The sequence below is a fragment of the Dendrobium catenatum genome, unplaced genomic scaffold, assembly GCF_001605985.2.
Source record: "Dendrobium catenatum unplaced genomic scaffold, ASM160598v2 fragScaff_scaffold_1557, whole genome shotgun sequence".
NCBI lineage: Eukaryota > Viridiplantae > Streptophyta > Magnoliopsida > Asparagales > Orchidaceae > Dendrobium > Dendrobium catenatum.
In genome coordinates, this window is record NW_021320019.1 from 8,629,205 (window position 1) to 8,649,971 (window position 20,767).

Here is a 20,767-nt window from a genome sequence, read left to right on the forward strand (position 1 = left end):
TTCATTCTTTTTATCATTTCATTATAATAATTACTTGAATCATAATCTTTTTCTCTCTTTCAAAAAAAAAAAAAAAAAAACCAGTTTGAACTCAATTAATTAATCAAACTCGAACTCGATAGATTAATTAATCAAGCTCAAACTCAATCCAAAGGTGACTCGAGCTAGACTTAACTCATATACACTATTACTTCCACCACTTTTTATTTCTATTTATGTTCATTTAGTTTTAAGTTTTCAGTACAAAGAAAATAATTAATTAACTAATTATAATGGATTCACAACATCGTTTGGTTAGCTTGAAATCCTGGAATGGGAAAGGATAAGGCTCTGTTTTGTTGTTGGCAATTTTAGTGAGGGAAAATTATAAAAAAAATGAAAATATCAAATCAATAACAATTTATTCATAAATAATCTACAGCCTATCCTAACAAAAAATAAAATAAAATAAAAACAGTCATATTGTCATCCAATATTCTTTCTACATCCAACAATTATACAATCGACGAAATATTTTTTCCAGTGTCTGCGATCTTAGAAATGAATTCAATTTTAATATATTTTATTACAAATATGCCATAAAAGTTACACAAATATTTATTTGAAATTATTAAAACTTTTTTTTTATTCTAATTTTTTTTATCAGAGTTTCAAAACTATTTAAAACAAAAAACAAAAAAAAAATCATTAACATTTTTTCTTACCACAAATACTATCAAAAATACAATTCTAAATAAAGACTAAATTATCACATTCTAAGAAATTATGAGACAGTATAGTAAGAAAGTTGTCTCACACGAAGCCAAAGTCCCCATTCATTCAACTGGAAAAGAAATTATGAGACAAAGGTCGTTTTCTGCTTTAGGGGTTTTGGTTTGGGGAAAAATACTGATAACACACTCTTGCTCCGAGCAGGAGGTTGAGATGCTTCTCTCCTTCTAGGATTCTCGAAGGACCTGAATGCTGAAAATGGCATAGCAACTGCTGTGGGGTCCTGAGATCAGATGAATTAAACTATTAATTAGAATAACGTGGGTGGGTAGAATACATAGGGACATAATAAGACAAAAGAAAAGTTTTCGGCTAATAAATTTAGGCTTCATTTGGACAACTTTATTATTGCCTTTTAAAGCAGCTATTTAGTATAAAATTTAACTAAAAATTTACTTTAAGAAACAGTAAGAAAACTCTAACAAACGAAACTTTAGAGTTAAAAGCAGAAGATATTATAAGAAGTATGAACTGAAGGATCTCAATTTGGAGATTATTAAAAAAAATAAAAAAATTGGAGATTATTATGTGCGGAGTCCGGACTCAGAGAACCGTTCGGTTTAATGATTGAACAGTAAAAGCACAGTGGTGAATAGTAAATATACTTTTACTGTAATTTTTACTGTTCACAGTCACAAAACCAAATGGTTCTTTGTGTTCGGACTCGGCATGTAATTATCTCTCCTCTATTTGGGAGTATTGTTCACAGTAAATATAGAGTGCCTTCAAAAAATTGGAGAAATTATTAGGTGTGAATTTCACAAGTGGTTGTGTGTGTGAAAAGAGGGAGTACACAGTTAGCCTAGTTGGAGTACACAAATGTATGTAGTTGATAGCTCGAGTACACAGCTGTGTACTCCGGCTAAAAATTTCTCTAACAAACCGAACATGGGTTATGAGGATCGAACTTGACAGGCACAGAGCATATGATGGGAAATAAAATAAGACCATATTTATTGTGCAGTAAGAAGCAATGTTACGATTTTCTGGCAGCTCTGACAATGCCTAGTATTGGGGCAATGCACCAGCTCCCAGCACTGCCTCAAAACAGGTATTGGGTGTCCATAATGGCAGTACATATATCAAAGTTGTTAAAAACAGAAAAGAATTTAGTATTCATGTTAGCATTAATGCGATGTATTTTCAGAAATCAATAACATCAAGTCTTTGTCCCACTACGAGGGGTTGGCTACATAAATCTTTTTTCTCCATTGTATTATGTTAAAAGTCAAATTCTTGTTTAAATCTAATAAGGAAAGATCATTTCTAATATTCTCTAACCCAGTCTTTTTAGATCTACCTCTAGCTTTCTTAACATAAATCAAATCTAATACCTCTACTTTTCTAACCGGGTCATCGGAAGGCCGCCGTTTTATGTGACCAAACCATCTAAGGCAACTCTCTCTAATCTTATCTTCCACTAGAGCTACTTCAATCTTTTCACAAATATGCTCAAGTTCATATCCTATCTCTAACAATAAAGCCACTCATCCACCTGAGCATCCTCATCTCTGCAACACTTAACTTAGTATTATGCTTCTCTTTTAATGGCCAACATTCAGCACCATAAAGCATTGCAGGTCTCACCACCACCTTATAGAATTTTCCCTTTAATTTTGAAGGGGGCTTTTCTATCACACAACAAGCTAGATGCATTCCTCCACTTCTACCATCCAACTCGAATTCTACTGATAATATCCCTATCTATTTCACCACCACTCTGAACAATAGATCCAAGATATCTACAACGTGTACTCTTATTTTCATAAATCATTTCAATAATTCTACTTGTATGCTATAAATACTAAATAAGGTCATTGGTATACTATATATACTGAATAGAATCAAACTATTTAACAATTATAAGCAAACAAATTAAGTAAATAATTAAGACATTTTACAAAGGTATATGAGACACCCCAATCATGAGAAAAAAACGCAAGCTTGGCACATGACTAAGAAAATAAAGTAGATCAGCTAACCAATATTACCCTCATTCCAAATGAATTTACAGTTAGGACATCTGAGGTTGATCGAGGATGTCTTGACAAAGGCAATGGTGTCACAGCCGCCTCAGCCTCTGCAATATATTGAAATTTACAGAAAAAAGAGCATCAATTGTGTCACTAGCAACTAACTTAAAAAAATTGCAACATTGAAAAGTTTATATACATTAGAAACATAAAGAAAAGAACGCGCAAAAAAGGTTAGAAGGAACTTGTGAAGTACCCAGCAGGTGGAAGGCCTGAGCTGACATTTTAAAGCCTTCAGAAACTGGAGTTCTAACAAAAACAAAATATGCAGTTGATGAGACTGCCTCGACATTAGTAGCTCAAAAGATTAAACTTATAAGAAACTTACTCTAGTGATGCATTTGGTTCTCCATTTGATGAGGGATTATTTTCTGAGGCTAGATGCCAGGACAGTGTTTTTGACGCAGGAGTGCCTAGTGGCAAGTCATCAGAATATTAATTAGACAATAATTGAAGCACAATGAAATAATACAGCAAATAAAGGATCATATCCCTCATATGAAAAATGAAAAAAAAAAAAAAAGGGGGGGGGGGGGGGGGGGGGGTTTTACAACAAAACAAAACACTTGGGGAGGGATTTACATACATAACACTTTATATCACTCTATTTACATATTTAACACCTGAAACTTTAATATTATATACATACCACCCATAGTTCATTTTCATAACAAATATAAGTGGTAGAAATGAATTATATGAGTGGTAGGAAAGAAATATAAGTGGTATATTTGATATTAAAATAATATAAAGTTGTATGCATGTAATATTAAAATTTTGGGTGCTAGATATATAAATAGGATGTTATAAAGTGGTATGTATGTAAATTTCCCAAAAAAAAAACTCTATTACCCGGAGGATGAGGACGTGGTCTCGCTTGAGTGTGAATTTGTCCCACATCAAGTTGAGCATTTTGCATCTTATGGCCAACGGAACCTAGTAAAGAGATCCACATAAATAGTAAACTCTATCTGAAAATGGCTTTAGAAAAAGAAACAATGAGTTAATTGCTATACTCGGTAAAATGTAATGTTTGTGATGCCTTGGAGCTCTTCCTGATATTTGCTGCTGCGTAAGGCCTTCTTTTTCCATATAACTTTGGCATGTAAGCATGCGCTGAACATAAAAAAACAATCACTGAGCCACCATAGGCTTGGAGGTGACACAATAACCATCCAAGAGAACTTACCTGATTCAGACATGAAATCTTGAGATCCACAGTTGACATATCTGTTGTTTGTTGATCATAAAGGTCTGTCAACTTGTAAGCAACAGTTCCCAAGTGATCAACAGCATTGACTAGGGCTCGAACAGCATAGTCTTTCAAATTATCAAGCACCCTGAAAGGATTCAAACTATCATAATAAAATTGCAGACTACGTGATTCATCTGTCCCTGAAGACATGCTTACCTAAAACAAATTACACATGAACAAATTTGTATTTAGAAGCATCATTGTCAAACCAGAGTATGTACGAAATAGATTTTAGGGAAAATGTCATAGTTGTATCCTACTGTATATTGTGCTCTATGGTTCGATGAAGCTTTTATTTATTTAATAATATATGTGAACATTGGATCATAAATTAAATGGGAATGGGAGATATGCAGCCCATGATAAGGGAGATAAGGGAGAGAACAACAAGAAAAATTTCCTAATGCTTTCTAGAATACCAACTACTCAGACCTTTTTACAGCTAAGTTTTTAGACATTTTGTGATGAGAACATCCGACCATGGAGAGTTTATCAAAGACGGGGCCAGCGATCTACGGCCACGATTGCATCGCTTTACTTTTGAGTCATCAGTTGTATTAGATTTATTATTATATTTAAAAAAAAAAGATTTATTATTATATTTTTATTGAGTTTATTATTGCATATTTTCCATTCATACCCTCACTTGAGGGAGAAGTCCTATGTAAAACCGAGGGACATGTTTGTCTTTTTTGTTTCACTCATTGTATGTTAGCTATTTAAAGCCTCCTGATCTTTTGAGGAATGATGAATATTATTATAAAAATTTCCTGAATTGTGTCTTGGAGAGTTGAGAGCGTTTCAGCGTGTTTGAAGTCCCTAGATGAGGGCAACGTATCACCCACCAACCACAGGAAATGTCCGGGTTCGTGGTTCCTCCCCCTCCATAGTCGCAAGCCAAAACCCCCCACAACCCCTCTCCTAGCTGCCAGCCATAAGGCCTCCTCTCCCTCCATAGCCGCCGGCCAAACTCCTGCAACCCCTCCCCTAGCCACCGGCCCTAAGGCCTCCCCTTCCTCCATAGCCTCCGGCCAGACCCCTCCCCTAACCGCCACCCCTAATTCCTCTTTTCCCTCCCTAACCGCCGGTTCCAAACCCTAATGCTAACCCTAACCATAACCTAGCTGCCGGCCTCATCCTCCTCCCCTTTGCCTCCAAAATTCAAACCCTCCAATTAATAATTTCCATCTACAAAACATCTTAAACTAGAAAAGTTATTAATTTCAAATTCTAAACTATTTTGAATTTGAAATTCTTTCCTAACACAAGATACCTATTTTAGGAAAGTTTCTCAAATTATATCAAATTAATTTAATGAGGAATTTTCCATAATATCCCCTTCCCTAACTAAATAGACCTCTTTGGTAACCCTTAATTCCCTTTCCCCATATCCTCCCCACCCCTTTACCCACCGGCCTACCCTCTCTCCTCCCTTGATTTCTTTCCTCTAAGGCTCCCAATTCAAACTCAAACAATTAAATGTAATGATTTTATGAATTTGATTCTAGTTCACTTGTTTTGAAATCTTTGAAGTAAACTTGACCTGTATATATTTTAAACAGTGGTGGATAATTAATGAATTTTTATAAACTTTGGAAGATCTTTGAATGGATTGCTTTAGCTTTTGTTTGACCGAAATTTAACAAACATCCGATCATATGTTCCTGACTCATTATCACAACTATTTGGGTTAGGTCGTGACAAAAAGGTTAACAGAAAATGATTATTTTAGGAAATATAAATCTTAATGAAAGAGCTATTAGGATGATCATTAAAATTTAAGATAATCGAATTGATATTGTCTTAAATTATAATTAGGTGATATTGTTTTATATTTTAGAATTATTGAAGGTGAAGAGGAAAATGTAGAGGGAGTTTCACCAAATGTTGATGCAAATATTCTTACACAAATGATGACAGCAATGACATAGTTGATACAGGATTCGCAGTCTCAATCTACTGGGAAGTAATACTAGTAGCACTTCAATGGATAAATATCTAGAACTACATCAAGAAATGTGGCCGCCACTATTTAAGGGAGATGAAGGGCAGTAGATTAAAGCTGAAAACAAATTATCTTAATGACTTTTGGATATCTCTAAAGAAATGATAACCAGACAATGAAAACTGGCGTTGCAGAAAATCTGATCGTTTAGAAAAGTGTAATGAAAAAAAATATATATATATTTCACATGCATTATGAGCATACCAGGAAAAAATTAGCTTTTCAAACCCAATGATCGACACTAAAAATATGGCAATACATGCACACGTATTACGGTAGTAGTTTTGGAGAAACTCAATCGATCAAAACAAACTCACATTTGTTTCTGTTCGTTGTGTAGGTAAGACTTTTCACAGTAGTCAGCAGCAGAATATAGTTGAGGCCTCAGGTTCTTCAGTTCCTGTGCATCAAAAGTTAAATAGCACAGTTAGCAAGCAGAACTAAGAACGAAAATGGCACCATACATACTATATATGAAAAGTAACATGAAACGAACTGTGAAAGACAGCTTTTTAGCTGCTTTTGTGGTACAAAAAACCAGTCAACAAAAAATAGAGCCCGTTTGGATGACAATGTTCTCATTGATTTATCAAAATTCTGCTTAAAAAACAGTTTTTTGGAAAAGTATAATAGAAAATATGGTTGAGGAAATGGTTGTTAACAACAAAGACTAGAAAAGCATAAACAAAAAAAGAAAAAACAAAAGCATTATTAATTAAATGAAATTTCTTGGGCCATTTGAAGTTTTGCTTAAAGAATATACTATTAATAAATTATCTATGTTGACCTAGATACATGCACCATAGTGCACTCAGCCAAACACAAGAACAATACTTAGTCGATGCGACATCTTGTAAGATTGGTTCAGAGCGCCTTGATTGCAATCGAAAGTACCCCATCCTTGTTTTATAAAATAGACTACATCAAAATATTTAGATCATCAAAACTATCAAGAGAGGACCCTCGCAATCGAATCGAACAAGTACAATATAAACGTCATACAATGAGCAAAACGTCAAGCGAATCTAGTCAAAAAAAAATAGACTACGCTGACACATCTGGAATGCCTAAATTACCTAGAGAAGACACCTATTTTGGCCTATACATTGCACAAAAGAAAAACACAAAATTTGGCAATGCGCAAGCTGACAATGCAAAATTTAAAATGCACAAGAAACAAGGGATATCATGAGAACTTCGATATACAATACAAATTATATTTAAAAAAAAAAATCTAAAGCAAATCTCTATCTCATATCCTTGCCATCATTGTAACTTCCCCTCTGCACATCTTGTCTCTTTCTATTAATCAAATATTGTCTCTTTCTTTTTTTTCTTTCTAAAATGAAATCCCCATTTTGATCTCAACCTGTTTTTTATCCAATTGGGCCCTAATGTGCTCTCTCAACCGACCCAATTTCTAAAACCCTTGACACCCACGAATAAGGGAATCGCAACAAGCTCCTTCTTTCATTTCTTCCTCATTGGATTCTCACGTGTCTCCCAACCCCATCTTCCTTCTCTTGCTCTAGTTCTCATAGCTTCCGTACAAGCTCCCTTCACAAATCCCACTAAAACCTGACCTGACCATTCTCAAATTAAACTCTACCACCAAAATTGTCGACCATCTCTCTCTTAGTGTTGCAACATCACGCGCTAATTGATGTTGTTGAAACTCCATCAACATTGACAACTTCCTTCAATTGATGCCCTCAAATCTCCTGAACATAAACTCGTCACCACTCTCCCAACTTCATTTACTATTCCCCAATAAGAACCTCATCAAACCTACTCCAATAAGGGAATCGCAACAAGCTCCCTTTTTCATTTCTTCCTCATTGGATTCTCACGTGTCACCCAACCCCATCTACATTCTCTTGCTCTAATTCTCATAGCTTCCGTATAAGCTCCCTTCAAAAATCCCACTAAAACCTGACCCGACCAATCCCAAATTAAACTCTATCAACAAAATTGTCGACCCTCTCTCTCTTAGAGTTGCAACATCACGCGCCAATTGATGTAGTCGAAGCTCCATCAACATTGGCGACTTCCTTCAATTGATGCCCTCAAATCTCCTAAACATAAACTCGTCACCACTCTCCCAACTTCATCTATTGATAGCCTCTTACATCGATGACTACCAAAAAGTCTTAGCCAAGTCCAAAAACTACCTAGTTGCCTTCCTTAACTCCAATAAGAACCTCATCAAACCTACTCCAACAACAATTCTACCTTCCAAACTGTCGATCATCAACGACTCGACTGAAACCTGACACCAGCAAACGAGGGTGGCTCAATCTTTCTCAACCTTAACTCATCGACCCAGGTAGGAAACATCCTGCACCCGACAACCACCCAGAACCTCTCCCCATCTCCCTACTTCTCTCTCTAACTCCTACTTCTAAACCTCTCATTCTCTCGCTATCTATCTTCATTTATCTTGCTAACACTCTCCCTCTCTCACTCAACAAAATGCACGTGATCCCTTATCTTCCCCTTTCTAATTTAATCCAAAACCCAATGACAGAGAAGCAATGTAATCGTAGTTGGAGCTCGTACATGAAGCCTCAATATATTTAAAAGCTCCTAAAGGAGAAATGTAGGTCATGAGAAAGTGCTTGTTATTATGAACCCAAATCAAAGTATTTGGTCTCATTGTTCGGGAATACAAAATAAAAAATAAGTACTCATGCACGTTGTTCCAACACTGCAACAAAGTCTAATTATGTACATTTTCGTGTAGGCATTAGGCCTAAGAATGTTTTTGTAAGCATGGTGGGAATGAAGACCTCCGACCAACATGTCCTAAATACCAACTATGCATATTTTTTCGAGCATAATTGAAAGTTTAAGCCTCACCGTAGATTCCTCCAACACAAAAGAGATGCCAGAAGACTACCAAAATTTAGACTAAATGAATTCATTAAAGAACATTTGAAAGGATTTATTAAACAAGAATATGATTGAACAAAAGAACTAAAACTAAATTAAGAACAAAAATGATCAGGTAATATGTCATGCAAATAGTCTTAAAAGAACATAAATGAATGTTGAAATTAAATAAAAAACAAACTTATAGGAGATGTGCAATGAACTTTGTAGCTCGCCTATGAGCATGAACATAACCTCTCCACTACTTTTAGAACACTTAGAATTTCCCTAAGCACTCTTAAACAATTAGAAATGTGAATGGGTATGAAAATGAACCAAGGCGGCTCCACTCTTTTTAGAAGAAAATTTTATACCTCGTTAGGCTCACTTGAATAAAAACATGCAAAATATGGCATTTTAAAAAGGTAAAAGATTCCAACTCATTATATTCGCCACTGGATCCACAACACTTACTTGAAAATGAATAAAAAGCATTCTTCAAAAGTTTTAAAGAGAAAAGACACGCGCATTGTTACTGATAGAATATTCATGCAAACAATCAAAATTTGTACAATTATTCAAATCATATTCATCTATTACAATATAACTTTCAAATTCAATTACAATGTCTCAAAATGCATGCAAAAGCATCAAAAAATGTTCAAGCACGCTATGCAAATGCACAAAAAAAAATACAAGTGCATCTTATAGATGCATCACAAAACATGTAAGTGCCCTACGCAAATATGCCAAAAGACATGCATGCCATCTAAAATAAAAAATTAAGTAGCCAAAATCAACTAATTCGAATGTACTCCAACAAACATGCTAAATGTTTAAAATTAATGTTAAAGAATGTTGTGCGGGTAAACGAGACAAATTTTCACACACTTCAACAACCGTGCAACTGACTTAAAATTGAAGGACAAATTTGAAATTTTGCAGACTCTGTTTTTAAGATCAAAGTCATCAGTATGTTGCACGACTCTCTCGAGCGAGAGCCAACTTGCCTTTATGGCAAGGTTGTAAGTTCCACCTTTCAAGCATTATCTTCTATATCACAAAGACTGGAGTCAACAAAACTTGAATTTTTTAACAAACATCTACCCAATAAGCATGATATTACAAGATGTTTTATTTTACATTTGCATAAGGCCTTCATGGCTTTCTACAACAAAAAATAACTTTTAAATTGCACGCGCTTGGTTTAAATATATAAGGCATAGTCATAAGGCCAACTCCTATAAGCTTGATCCTCTATATATGGGATAGAGTTGACACGATTAAGAATGCTCAAATTAAATTAAGTGATATGCAACAATCAAACCTACTTCTCCACGAGCAAAGAAGAAGAGTAAACCGGTTTATAGACAATCAAATATAATCATCAAAATATCTCAATAATGTAAAGTTGGAATTGGATGGGCTGCTATCAATGAAATGCCCCCAAAATCCAAAATCAAATCACTATGGGCTTAAAATCCCCATATAATATAATCATGTTAAATTTATCCCTAAAGCTTAAAGAAACAATTAATCCACCCTTCATAACAGTTTATTGAGAATGACAACTCAAAGATAATCTCAACTTACAAAAGCCAATGCCATATCAAGTGTATTTTATAATCATTGTCAAAATATCTCTCGCTAATAAGGGCAAGGAATGCATCATTTGACCGATTGGTATTGTCGGAAAAACGACACGACTAAATAACAACTATAATGGAGACCTCTAACCTGGTGGTTGGCCGTTAAAAGGCACTTTTAAATTATGGTTATGGGTATAGCCCGGCTAGCTTCAACCCCTTTAGGTTGTGAATCATATAGTACAATCAATGTGACACGAAGCCCTCAGTCAGCTAAGGTCGATTTAAATTTACCCCCATAGACAACATTCACCCCAAGTCGATGAGGTCTCTTAAACGACACAACCCACCGTAGCCAACAATGATAATTTGGTAGGTTGAGTAGCCTTCATTGACAAAGTAGACTAATATCCCTAATAATTTAGGACAATGGAACAATAGTATCTTAATCAGAGTTCATTATCATCTCTCCCACTATAAGCTTTAAGCTCAAGGCTATAAATTCTCGTAATCATAAATTGGATATAGATGCTACTATATGCTAAGCACTTAACGCCTATCAACTAGACTTAATAAAAAATTCTCTCTAGTTATCGGGAGGGGTAATTAATTATAGTCTTGCGCAAATAAAAGATGTATCACTAAATCATTAAGTCATTATAAAATGAGGGTAAAATCTCTAGTAGTGTATTCTCTATAATCTAATGTCTTTAGAAAATTTCACCCTAAACCACTTTCCTAGAAAATTTGAGTGTGAATTTTTTGGAGTTTACAATCTACATTGATCTATGCTTTCTTGCTAATTTTTTTATCCTTACATAGCCTAATTCCTAGATGTCAACTGAACAAAATTGAAATATCTTTTAATAATTTATTATTTAAAATATATTAGCAAATCAAACTACAAATATTTCGTATTGATATAACATTATATAATAGATATTAGTGAGTTAAAGAACCATCCCAATCTATATGTTATTTGGCCTGCTCAAAAAAAAAGTTAGGATACAATAAAATCTTAATGAAAGATTTTTGGGTAAGGTAAGAGCTAAAACCCAATGTCGCTCTCAAACTCGCAATGTATGGGAGGTAACTTTGCACTTCAATCATTGGAACCAGAGTTGGGAGACAAATTCTCAATACAGCTTTACTTTAAATGTTGTAAACAACAAGCAAATAATATATCTGACAAAGATGATGTGGTTGAATGGCTTTATTGATACAAGGGAAGAGACTTCTACTAGAATCATGCCAAACACAAAAAGTACAAGAAATCATCAGAGAGAGAGATAGGGATATGGGCTTAAGAAAGAGAGCGAGCTAGAGGGAAATTGAAGTGATAGACCACACCGAAGGAGAGATAATTCCTTGCAAACAATTATATTCATCATCATGAGCATTCGCTATTTATACAAGGATTTAATATGTGATAAATAAACAAAAGAAAAAATAACATAAAAAATTAATCAATGTGGCATCTAAACAAATATACCATAGATATTTCATAAAAGATGAGTCATTTATAAAATCCTCTACAAAAAGTAACATTTGATTATATTTTTATTAAAAATCTTAATACAACAGATGTTGACATAGGAAGAGGCTCCAAAAACTCAATTTAAACATCAGTCTCTAGTAAAATATCTCATTCAAGTCCTACCTTAACCTCATCTTTAAGCACAAAATCAAACTCAAGTGCAACCAAATAATTACACTTAAGCCTAGGCTTAAGTTCGAGCATAGGTGACTGGTCATCATCCTCCTTAACACAGGTAGTTTGAGGTAATGGGACTAGCAAAGTGAATAGAGTTGGTGGTGCTTTAGGACTAGTATAATATGCAAAGTTTGTGGAACTTAAAAAGGTATGCATGTAAATACAATTTATGGGATTAGAGATAGTGGTTGCACTGAGAAGAGACTTATCCATGTAATGTAATAAATTGAGTTTATATCATGTATTGGATGCATAAGAAGGTTGAGGAAGAAGATCAATATATTGTGAGTTATAGTAATATGGATAAGTGGCATGTTATGAAATAAAGCATACATACACACATCCATAGTTCCAATTAAAGGGAATTGAATGTGGATATCATTATGATATGATATTCGCAATGAGAATATGAAAGTGAGCACAGTCATTAATATCAACAATGGGAGTAGGAACAATGTAATTTTATATACCTCTTGCATAACAACGACCATAGATCACCATAGATCATTATAGGGATCAGAAAACTTATGCAAGTAACAGGGATTTTGACTTTTATCATGCGTCTCAAAAATATTATAGTAATCATAGAATTATTATAATAAGATGCATAAAAAAATATGAGATTATGAAATAAATGGGGAGATATTGTGAAGATGATTCTAAGTGAGAGAAAGGTAAGATTTTGGCTACTATATAGGGGAGGGACAATGTGGTTTTGGAGGGGTAGAAGGAAAACTAGAAGCATCAGTTAATAAAGAAGTCAGAAGCATATGTCAATGGATTTAGCCAACTTATTGAATATAAAAATTATTGAGTGTCTAGTGAAGAGCACAGAATCAATTATCATGCAATTTCTAAAGAAAATGAAAAAAAAAAAAATACTAGAGTGGGAGGGCAAAAGGGGCGGGGAGTACTTAAGAGCTTGGGGATTAACTTGGTTAGATATTGGTTGCATTGGCTTAAAGTATATGTCAGAAGTATATGTCAATGGATTTAGCCAACTTATTGAATATAAAAATTACCCAGTGTCTAGTGAAGAGCAGAGAATCAATTATCATGCAATTTTGAAAGAAAATGAAAACAAAAAAACAAATACTAGAGTGAGAGGGCGAAAGGGGCGGGGAGTACTTAGGAGCTTGGGGTTAACATTGTTAGATATTGGTTGCATTGGCTTAAAGTAGGGTTAGTTGGAGGAAAATTTTAGTGGTAGGTAACTAGGAGAGTTTGAATGCATGGGAGGGTTTTGGTATGAGCATAGGAGGGTTTTTTGGGTTTCGATTTGTTTAAGCCTTGTTTTCGCAGATATGGCTACTTTCAAGCTAAAAAAGATATTTAAACTCAACTACAAATCTTGTGGGTAATCATTACAAAATAGTAAGAGGTCGATTGGATAGCTTAAAGATAAATTATGTGGATTGAAAAAAATAAAATCCTACATAGCACAGTCACTACAAACTAATTCGTCTATGATAAAATTGATGAGGATAATGGCTGCAGTTGAATAGGACTCAAAAAAGAGAATGGAGACTTGTGTTAGAAGCACTCCAATGATGATAAGAAGAGGAAGAAATCAATCAACTGAGGCAAGACACAGAGGAAAGAGAAGGGCGAAAGGATTGAAATGGTCCGTCACCCTCAGGAGAGGACTCAGAGGAGACAATTCCTTGGAAATAATTATATTCATCAACAGTAGTTCAAATCTCTTACATCAACATTACCTCTATTTAAAAAAATGATTTTATATGTAATGCAATAACAAAAGAAAAGTAATATAAGCATAATCAAAACACATCAATTCGGGATCTTTCTTAAAAGATAAATCATTTGTAAAAAGATCCTTGAAATATGATCATTTCAAATAAGACAAATGAAGAAATATGATGTTATTGTAGTAATTGATGAGGACGATGATAGTGCCTGAAAGGCTTGATTGATAAAATGGAATAAAGACTTGTATTAGAACTTAGAAGCACTTCAAAAATGGGAATAAGAGAGGGGAAATTGGCAAATAGAGACAAAGGGATTTTGGAGAGAGGAAAGAAGGGGGGAGAGAAAATTGAAGTGGTCAACCACTCTTAGGAGAGAGATCATTGATGCGGACATTAGAACGAAGATTTAGCGCATCTATCACAGGAGGCATCGCAAATCGACAGCTATAATTTAAATCTCCAATTATGAGTTATTTTTCTGAACTTTAGCTCTTATTTTATGTATTTTCTGTTTTACCCCTAGGTTGGTTTATGTGAGTGTTGTGACCCAAGTGACAATTTTGTATTTTGAGTTTTTTATGTTATGGCCTATATATAGAGCCTTAAGCTATTGTAATAGGGATGGATTATTGATATTAAAAAATTTGTGTTCCACACTTGTGTTCTTGTAAGATCCAAAATTTTCAGGTATGTAAAATTTAAAATTTATTTAAGCATATTTTAAAACTTATTTTAAAATTAATGATATTTGGGATTAAATTAAGTATGTTTGGTATTAATTCTAAAATACTTTATTATATATTAACTGTTATTATATTAAATCAAAGCACTAGTAATAAATGTATTTAAATAATAGTTGTACGTCCCATTACCCTATTAAATTAATCCTTTTATAATTCCAGTACTAGGCGTGCATTGGTTGAAATGAAGGGATGTGATGTTTGGCATATCAAGCATATTGATATTTCATAAAATAGGCTTACGGTTTTGAGTGGCGTGCAAAGCAGAAGATAATTATGAAGTATTGCTTGTGAAGTCTGTAGCGGTGTGAAGGAAAAGTGAGAGTGAAGAAGTGGTGTGGGGTAAGCATTATTCCGTGCGATGAAGAGTTTTCGGCTCATGCAAGCAGTAGTTTTCCCGTAACCATCAGAGAGCAGTCGGCATTCTCTGTTCGCAGGAATCCTGTAGTTTAGTTCGCTACAGTGTCGCGGGACTGTAGCAAGGTCCGGCTGAAGGATTTCGGCAAAGCAATTGGGTTCTGTATCAGTTTAAATAGTGAGAATGAGACTTTGGAAGTCAGCCAGAGAAGGAATTTTGGTAAAAACTGGAAGAAAATCCTGCTGCTATCAAGTATTGGAATAGGTAAAGATTTTAATGGAAGTTTTTTTTATATATTTTTTATGATAATTGATTGAGATTTAAGTGATTATGATCTTAAGTTTAGGATTTATACTATCAAGAGAAAGAGCGAAGATAAATCATTTCAATTAACGAAGGATAATAGAGAATTGAAGGAAAGAAAGAATATAAGTTATTTTAGTATTTGCTTAGTATGGAATTTTCTATTAGTAGTAAAAGTTCTTGAATATGTTATAACATATGGTGTACTAGATAAATTTGGTCATATGCAAAGAGAAAGCTTTGAAGTGACATACAATCGTAGAAGAATTCGAAGTAGAGGATTGGAGGAAATTTTTTGTCAAGAAAGTAAGTAATGTCAAATTAATGTTTAAAGAAAGTTATGTATTATGATGAATTTATTTTCTTTAAAATGTTTTCTTCAAGCTTTTGAATATGAGCTACTGCTTATACCTTTTGTTATAAAATATGTTCACATAAGGTTTGGTTACATCATTCAAATGGTTCTATGTAAGAATGTTTGAAAGAATGTAAAGTTCTTAAAAATTTATGCATATTACTTATACCCAAGATATGTCATGAATGATAATGAAGATTGATATAATATGAATTATGAAAGAATGTTGAATGCTAAATTAATATAAAGTTTGGCTATGAATAATGTATGCCTTATTATTGTAGTTGGGACAAAAGGGTTCCCATATCAGAACTACATGATAAGTGGGGCAAAAGGGACCCCAGTGGCAAAAGGGACCCTAGAGAATTATGAAGCCTGCATAGCAGGTGGGGCAAAAGGGACCCCAAAAGAGGCAAAAGGGACCTCTATGTAATTCAATGGCGATAATGTCAGGTTTACTTGGGCTCCATTGAATAATGTTATGAAAAATATAGCCAAATCTTTCACATAAAATTTATATTCAACAAAGATTTAAAAGATAGCAAAGCATAATATTGATCAAGACTAATAATGTTTCAATAATAATTTTCAAAGTTGTAATTATTCATGTTATATTATTTTAATTGCTAATTAATCTAACATTACTTACTAAGCCTCATAGCTCACCAGAACTTTCTTCTAGCTGTTGTTATAGAAAAGGGAAAAGAGAAGATTGACGCATGTTAATTTATGCAAGTGTTTCTTCTTTTCATGTTAGATTACATTTTGTTAGTAAGTTTAATTTTCAAGGTATGAAAGCAAATTAGACATGTATTACTTTGAAATTATTTGGTTTTCCTTAGTGGGCTCTGTACTGGGTTTTTGATGAAATTGGAAATTGGTACATGCTTCATTTATAGTAGTATTAGATGAAGTTTATATGATCTTTTATATGAAGTCTTAATGTAATGAAATCATAATGAGATGTGTAGTGATAGAAATGTATGTTTATTCTTGTTACACTCTACCTTACTGTTAAGGGGTATTGTGGGGTGTTACAGTTCTTATGGAGAGGACGATAGTGAGATTTCTATGGGAGGAATCAGAGTTGTCACTAACCGCAGGATGGGTTCGGGCTCGTGACTTGAAGTCCCTTGGAGAAGGGCAAAGCATCACCCGTCAGTCTTCATAAGAGTCCAAGGCTCGCAGTTTTTAATTTCTCTCTTTCGCTTTATCTTCTAACTTTCGTTGTTTTTGTTTTGTTCCCTCTTTTGTTCCTAGCCATCATTTTTCTTCCTCCTCCCCTCTCAACCCCTCGGCCAAACAGCCATACCGAGCTCCTCCAAAAGCCACCGGCCACCTCACCAGAAAAGCCACCAAATCGCCGGCCACGGCTCCCTAGCCGCCGACCTCATCCTTTCTCCACTCTCATTGGATTTCCTAATTTGGGGTGCATGATGTTAGGATTTAATTTGAAATTCAAATTGTTTAAAATTTGAAATTCAAATTGTTTAAAATTTGAAATTCAAATTTATTTCCGAATTTAGCTCACCTATTTTTGGAAAGTGCTCAATTGAAATTATAAACCCATGACAATTTTGGATTTCAAATTTCAAATTTGAAAATTTTCATAATTGGGTTTGATCCACATTTGAAAGGTTTTAACTCTCCAATTCAAAATTCAAATTTGAATTAGGAGTTAAATGCCCCTTTTCCCAACATCTTTACATTGGTTTTATACACTAAACCCTTCCCAAACTCCTCCCACATGGAGTCTGCTATTTTCTAAGACTGCCGTCAAGGAATTCCAACCCTTGCTCTCACGTCTCCAATAATCGTAAGCCTAATAACTGCTGTTTGGGAAGATCAAACTGCTGTCCAGCAGTTTTCGCTAGACTGTTTTCACTACAGCACCATTGGAGAAGTCTCCCCTTGTCATACAACCCTTCCCAAAGTCAAAAAAGTGACTTCTCGCATGGAGGGCTGACCCGGGCACAGAATATGACCCCTCCTACAACAAAACTCCTTCAACATATCGACTACTTGTTTCCGAACTTTGACTAAGTGCTTGGCATGTAACTTAGCCTAAACGGAGCCTCCTTTTCCCGTTCTACATCAATCATTCATTGCATATAATTGCACTCATAATTAGAAAAGTATCTTACAAGCATCATCTATTATAAGATGATATTAAGTGTGTGATAAAAAAAGTAATCTAAGAATAATCAAACCAAATAAATTATGAATTTTCATGACAAGTTTTATAAGTGGATCCTCTAAATAAAGCAATATTTGATTGCATATCTATTACACAAATAATTTTATTAAGATAGGTGCTGACATGCCCAAATATGACATTCAAATAAGGTAAGTGATAACATGACAAGTGAATACCTCTTACATGAAGATTAAACAAGGAATATTTGTTTTCAAAACAATAATAATAATAATTTCAAAGCTCATTCATAAGATGCAGTGATTGTACAACATTTTTTATTAAGGGTTTGTTTTTTCGGATGTACTTGAAGTATAAATCAAATAAGAAAGCCTTGAAAATTTAGGTGTTTGGTTGGTAGAGAAAATTTAGGTGTTTGGTTGGTAGAGAAACAAATGCCAAGTTTTTGTATTGAGGAGTTCAAAATACATCACTTGGTTCAATTTCAGTGTATTCTAAATTCCTCAAAGTTGGATGAATTCAGAATACATCATGTGCGATCCTAGTTACCTACCAATAACCTTGAGCTGAGACAATGACAACCTACAATCGCGAATACGAATGCAACCTCCCATCCAAGCTGACAACAACCATTGCTATCTCACACCCACCCTAGCAACGCCTCCGCTCCTTGCTACCTCGCCTCCACCTCGTCAACTCATTCCTCACACATGGGACTACAACAACCCTCGTGAGCACAACCTCACAACCACCTCTCAGTCTCTCACCATCTCACACCTGCCTCTTGCAACTTCGCATCAAAGACGATGATGACCCAACATCAAATAAATTTCACTAAATACAGTGCCACCATTGCAAGATCATTTCGCTCATGCCCCAGGTTGGTTTCTATTTTTATTTTTTTTATTTATTTTTATTAGTTCCAACCAAACCCAAGAAAATGATCCCCTAAATTTCGAATGCGCTGTCTTTACTTTAAAAATTGCATTTAAGATTCCTCTGAGTTTTAAATGCTTGCAACCAAACTGCCCCTAAGAAATTTGTTTTATTTTTTTCCAAAAATATCATTTGATTTCAACATCCATCACCACTGGATCTAACGCTTTGTGGTAATTCTTCTAAACAAATCTATAAACACATGTAAAGATACAGATCTTAATTAGACAAAAAAAAAACTATGTCCCATTCCTCGGACAATATCCCCCTAAGTACTCGAAGTTGAGTAAGATCCTCCTCAAGGTCTCGTTTATAAAAAATCTCGGAATAATTTTCAACCCGCCCGATTAAAAAAAAAAAAAACTGGGAGAATCTGTCAAAGCTAGAATCTACCAAGAAACGCAGAAACGATAATTTACTTCGCTGCAGATGGAAAACGAACAAAGAACCTCTTACCTCAATGTGTAACACATAACTCGGCCAAACGATAACTAAATCCTTAACGAAGACACAAAACACAAGCAAAGAGCCGGGTGGAAGTTTCGAATTGAAACGCTTGTTACACATCAAATGAACTGCACCTGAAGGGCCTTGACGAAGCTCTTGCTCCTCTCCATGGAGACCTCATCGAAGGTCATGACCGCGCTCTCCGGCCGCCACTGCTGCATTCTCACCCCTTCCCGATTTCGAGAACAGCTCCAGAAAGCAAGGAGACAAAACAGGAAAATAAACCAAAAGAAGAGAGTAAACCCTAAGGCAGGCTGCCCTTTCTTAAATGGAATATCAGTAAAGGTGGATGCTGAGCTAGCCGCTCCCTTATCAATGTGCGTTGGGGAGTAGCGAGGATATTAAAGAAGAGAAAGAGACAGAGAGTAGAGTTGAAGCAATGCCGCGACTTGAGCTACGGATCTTCCATGTAACAGGCGGGGAAATGGGCATTGATGAGGAGTGAGTGGAGTTGGTAGAGGTGGAGAAGAGCTGGTGATGCGATGAACCGAAGCTACCGAAAAGCTCGGCTGGGTCAGGTTGTTGTATCACCGCAAAGAAAGCATGATTTGATTCGCTTTTCGGTAGCGGCTGGTTCTAGAGTGATGATGCTAGATGGTCGAAAGCGACTCGGACGATTAAGATCCTGGCTTTTTATCTAATTTCATTGAGTGGGCAACAAAAACTATTTGAGTAATGATGTTCAGCTCAATTGAAATAGTTTGAATTGGTGAGTCTGTAAAGTACATACTAAAATGAAATACATGATAAAATGAATATATTATATTTGAAATTTTTTTAATTATTTGAATGTGTCTAAAATAAATGTAAATGATTATTTTTTATTTGATTTAAAGTAAAATAAATGCAGAAAAAGTCTAACGGTGGTGATGATGAACATGGTGATTGCAGACGACAATAGCCTACGACGGGCGACAGCTGATGGCTGCCATGTTGAGCGAGAAAGATAGCAACCAACAACAACATTTAACAATGTTGGGTGGCAAGAGCGGCATTAGATAAATGTCAGTAGTGGCAACAGTAGCAATGGTAAATATTTTATAGTGTTTTTGGCACTACGATTTGTAAAATCGACGTAGAGTATTCCAAATGCAAATAATTTAAAAATATTGGCACTTTATTTGAAAAGAATTACACAGTGAAAATTTGATGTATTTGGAATTTATCCGATGTTGTCACCACCTTCTCACCACTGCTCGTCAACGGCACTGCCACTAAATTCCAGTTGAATCCACCAGCATCACACGTCAAAAATAATCATCACATTTATTTTAGACTTATCCAAGTAAATCAAAACATTTCAAATGCATCACATTCCTTTTTCAGCCTAATTTTTCATGGGGATTCAACAAAAAAATTAGAAAGAGCTTCACTAACACGAAAAAAATTTAAAACGTGAAAAACCACACGACCCCACCCAATTGAAATGATTCCATTGTATGAGCATTATCATATAAGTCTGCCCATCT

At 34.8% G+C, this 20,767-nt stretch overlaps 1 protein-coding gene across 1 annotated transcript; it reads right to left on the reverse strand.

The window, feature by feature from the left end:
* Positions 1-674: 674 nt before the first annotated feature.
* LOC110113548 (probable protein ABIL1) lies at positions 675-19,909 on the reverse strand. Its single transcript, XM_020846183.2, has 9 exons — positions 19,373-19,909; positions 6,382-6,464; positions 3,994-4,144; positions 3,821-3,920; positions 3,657-3,740; positions 3,133-3,217; positions 3,001-3,053; positions 2,763-2,851; positions 675-994 (listed from the first exon to the last, which is right to left on the reverse strand). The coding sequence occupies exons 1-9, from the start codon at positions 19,457-19,459 to the stop codon at positions 836-838; spliced, it is 891 nt and encodes a 296-aa protein (XP_020701842.1). The 5' UTR covers positions 19,460-19,909; the 3' UTR covers positions 675-835.
* Positions 19,910-20,767: the final 858 nt, after the last annotated feature.

Bases quoted from the DNA above. Each gene is read 5' to 3' on its own strand.
- LOC110113548 (XM_020846183.2), bottom strand. From the start codon at position 19,459: ATGCAGCAGTGGCGGCCGGAGAGCGCGGTCATGACCTTCGATGAGGTC. The intron at 3,741-3,820 runs GTATAGCAATTA...TCTCTTTACTAG, and splicing joins CAAACATTACATTTTACCGA to GTTCCGTTGGCCATAAGATG. The intron at 3,218-3,656 runs GTAATAGAGTTT...ACTTGCCACTAG, and splicing joins ACCACGTCCTCATCCTCCGG to GCACTCCTGCGTCAAAAACA.